This window comes from Priapulus caudatus, unplaced genomic scaffold (genome assembly GCF_000485595.1).
Source record: "Priapulus caudatus unplaced genomic scaffold, Priapulus_caudatus-5.0.1 Scaffold45, whole genome shotgun sequence".
In the NCBI taxonomy this organism is placed as follows: domain Eukaryota; kingdom Metazoa; phylum Priapulida; class Priapulimorpha; order Priapulimorphida; family Priapulidae; genus Priapulus; species Priapulus caudatus.
The window spans coordinates 310,587-312,942 of record NW_014577106.1 but is presented as its reverse complement, the minus strand read 5'-3'; the positions used below and the strand labels follow the sequence as shown (position 1 = coordinate 312,942).

General features: G+C 44.9%; 1 protein-coding gene across 1 annotated transcript in view; it reads left to right on the top strand.

The window, feature by feature from the left end:
- LOC106820741 (nuclear pore complex protein Nup93-like) overlaps window positions 1–2,356 on the top strand; it is a 39,673-nt gene that overhangs the window by 32,311 nt on the left and 5,006 nt on the right. Inside the window, exons 11-14 of the mRNA XM_014825285.1 lie at window positions 62–84; window positions 585–711; window positions 980–1,097; window positions 1,314–1,430. Coding sequence (XP_014680771.1) covers window positions 62–84; window positions 585–711; window positions 980–1,097; window positions 1,314–1,430 — 385 coding nt within the window. The remainder of the gene's footprint in view (window positions 1–61; window positions 85–584; window positions 712–979; window positions 1,098–1,313; window positions 1,431–2,356) is intronic.

Below are 2,356 nucleotides of genomic sequence, written 5' to 3'. Positions count from 1 at the left end.
CACTCCTCGACATGCAGGTACAGCTGTGTGAGTGAGATAGGTAACTAACCTCACACACCCCTCGACATACAGGCTTACAGCTGTGTGAGTGAGATAGGTAACTAACCTCACACACCCCTCGACATACAGGCTTAGCTGTATAAGTGAGATAGATAGCTAACCTCACACACCCCTCGACATACAGGCTTAGCTGTATAAGTGAGATAGATAGCTAACCTCACACACCCCTCGACATACAATCACAGCTGTGTGAGTGAGATAGATAACTAACTTCACACACCCCTCGACATACAGGCTTAGCTGTATAAGTGAGAAAGATAACTAACCTCACACACCCCTCGACATACAATCACAGCTGTGTAAGTGAGAAAGATAACTAACCTCGCACACCCCTCGACATGCAGGCTTAGCTGTATAAGTGAGATAGATAACTAACTTCACACACCCCTCGACATGCAGGTACAGCTATGTAAGTGAGATAGAGAGCTAACCTCACGCACCTCTCGACAATACATGCTCAACTCTGTGGTTTGATTTCGAGCAGTAAATATTAATTAGCTCGTTGTGTTCTTGTCGTTGTGTAGTATCAGTCGATCCGTCCGACCCGACACCAATGAAGCGGCTCAACTTTGCAAGACTCATCAAGATGTACACTAGAAAGTTTGAGGCAACTGATCTGCGCGAGGCACTCCAGTATTTCTACTTTCTCCGGTAGGTGACGCTGCTGTCGCGCAAGCGTAACATGGGAGCATGATCGATGATGGTAAATGAGCGTAACGGTTGATGTTCACTAGCTAAGATGTAGCATTGCAACTCCCTCCTAAATATTTTATGGAATTTCGCACGGCAGTGTGGTCTGTTGTGTTCACTGACAATGTGTCAACTAACATTTGACATTTTCTCACGATTTTCTCTATTTCTTATCAACTTGGCAAATATTAATGGGTAGATAGTTCATGATGGTGTTTCCCCCTTTCAGCTCACTGAAGGGTACCTCCGGGGAGAATCTGTTTGTATCGTGTATAAGTGAGTTGGCTTTGGAGACTAGAGAGTACGAGCTACTGTTAGGACGCATGCAGGCTGATGGATGCCGCAAGGTTAGCAACTTTCCAACTACTACTGATCCATTTACACATACTATTATCACACTAGCACTAGTTTACCTTTTGTTTCAATTACACCAAATTTAAGACATTTATTTCTGCATTTATTCACCAAGTGAATGAGGTTTAACAAAATATCTTTGGAATTCCCATTATGAAAGCCATGTATTAGTGTTGACCTTTGTATGTCCTTTGATGTTGTCATTGCAGCCAGGATGTGTGGAGAAGTTTCAGGAAGATACGGTGAAGATTGTGGAGTTTGTGGCCAAAAATGCCGAAGATCGTGGTTTGTTTGAAGATGCTGTCAAGCTTTATGATCTCTGCAAGGTGAGAAACTAGGTCAGAAGTCATAAGATATAATGAATAATGATATAACCGTGACTTTACCAGCTATGTAGTTATGTGTTACATTAGTGAGACAGTTTACTACTATGCATATATTTCAGAAGTAGATAATAGGGAAGGAGTGTGACTTCAATAAACATGGGAAATTTGTCATTTACTAGCCTTAGAATACAGGTGGTTACTGCTGCAGGGCCGTGTACTGTATCGTCGGATGCTGTGACAGTCAGGACGACCACAGGGACGTTGCTGTTAAGATTGACGACTATCTCTGGATTAAGCTCAACCAGGTGCAGTGGGATGCTGATCCCGGTTACCATGGAGATGTGCTAACGCTGCCCACCCTGCAAAAACTCATGCTGGAGGAGTATGGTAAGGAAAGGGGGCACTGTACACGCAGGGAGATTTACTAAGCATAGTATGGGGGCACCACCGTGCAGGTGGTTAGTTATACTAGGCATAGTGTGAGAAGGAGCCACCATGCAGGTGTGCATGCGTGCGTGCGTGCGCGCGTTCCTACATCTGTGCTTTCATGCGTTTTTGTACTCTGTAGATAGTGCTTTTACTTCATGTCTGTGAGTGTGTGTGCGAGCGTGCATGCGTGCATGTGTTTACTGTGTATAGGGTTCGTGTCACGTGTCTATATGTACTTACTGTCTGCAGGGGAGAGCTACTTCAACGCATACACGCAGCCAGTGCTTTACTTCCAAGTGCTTCTGCTGACGGGACAGCCAGAAGCTGCCCTGGAGTTCTTCTCTCGACTAGAGTCGTTGCGAGTTCATGCTGTTCACATTGCCATTGCTCTGTACGAGGCACATTTGCTGCTAACACCCCTTGACATACAGACTCAACTGTGTAAGTGAGATAGATAGCTAACCTCACACACCCCTCGACATACAATCACAGCTGTG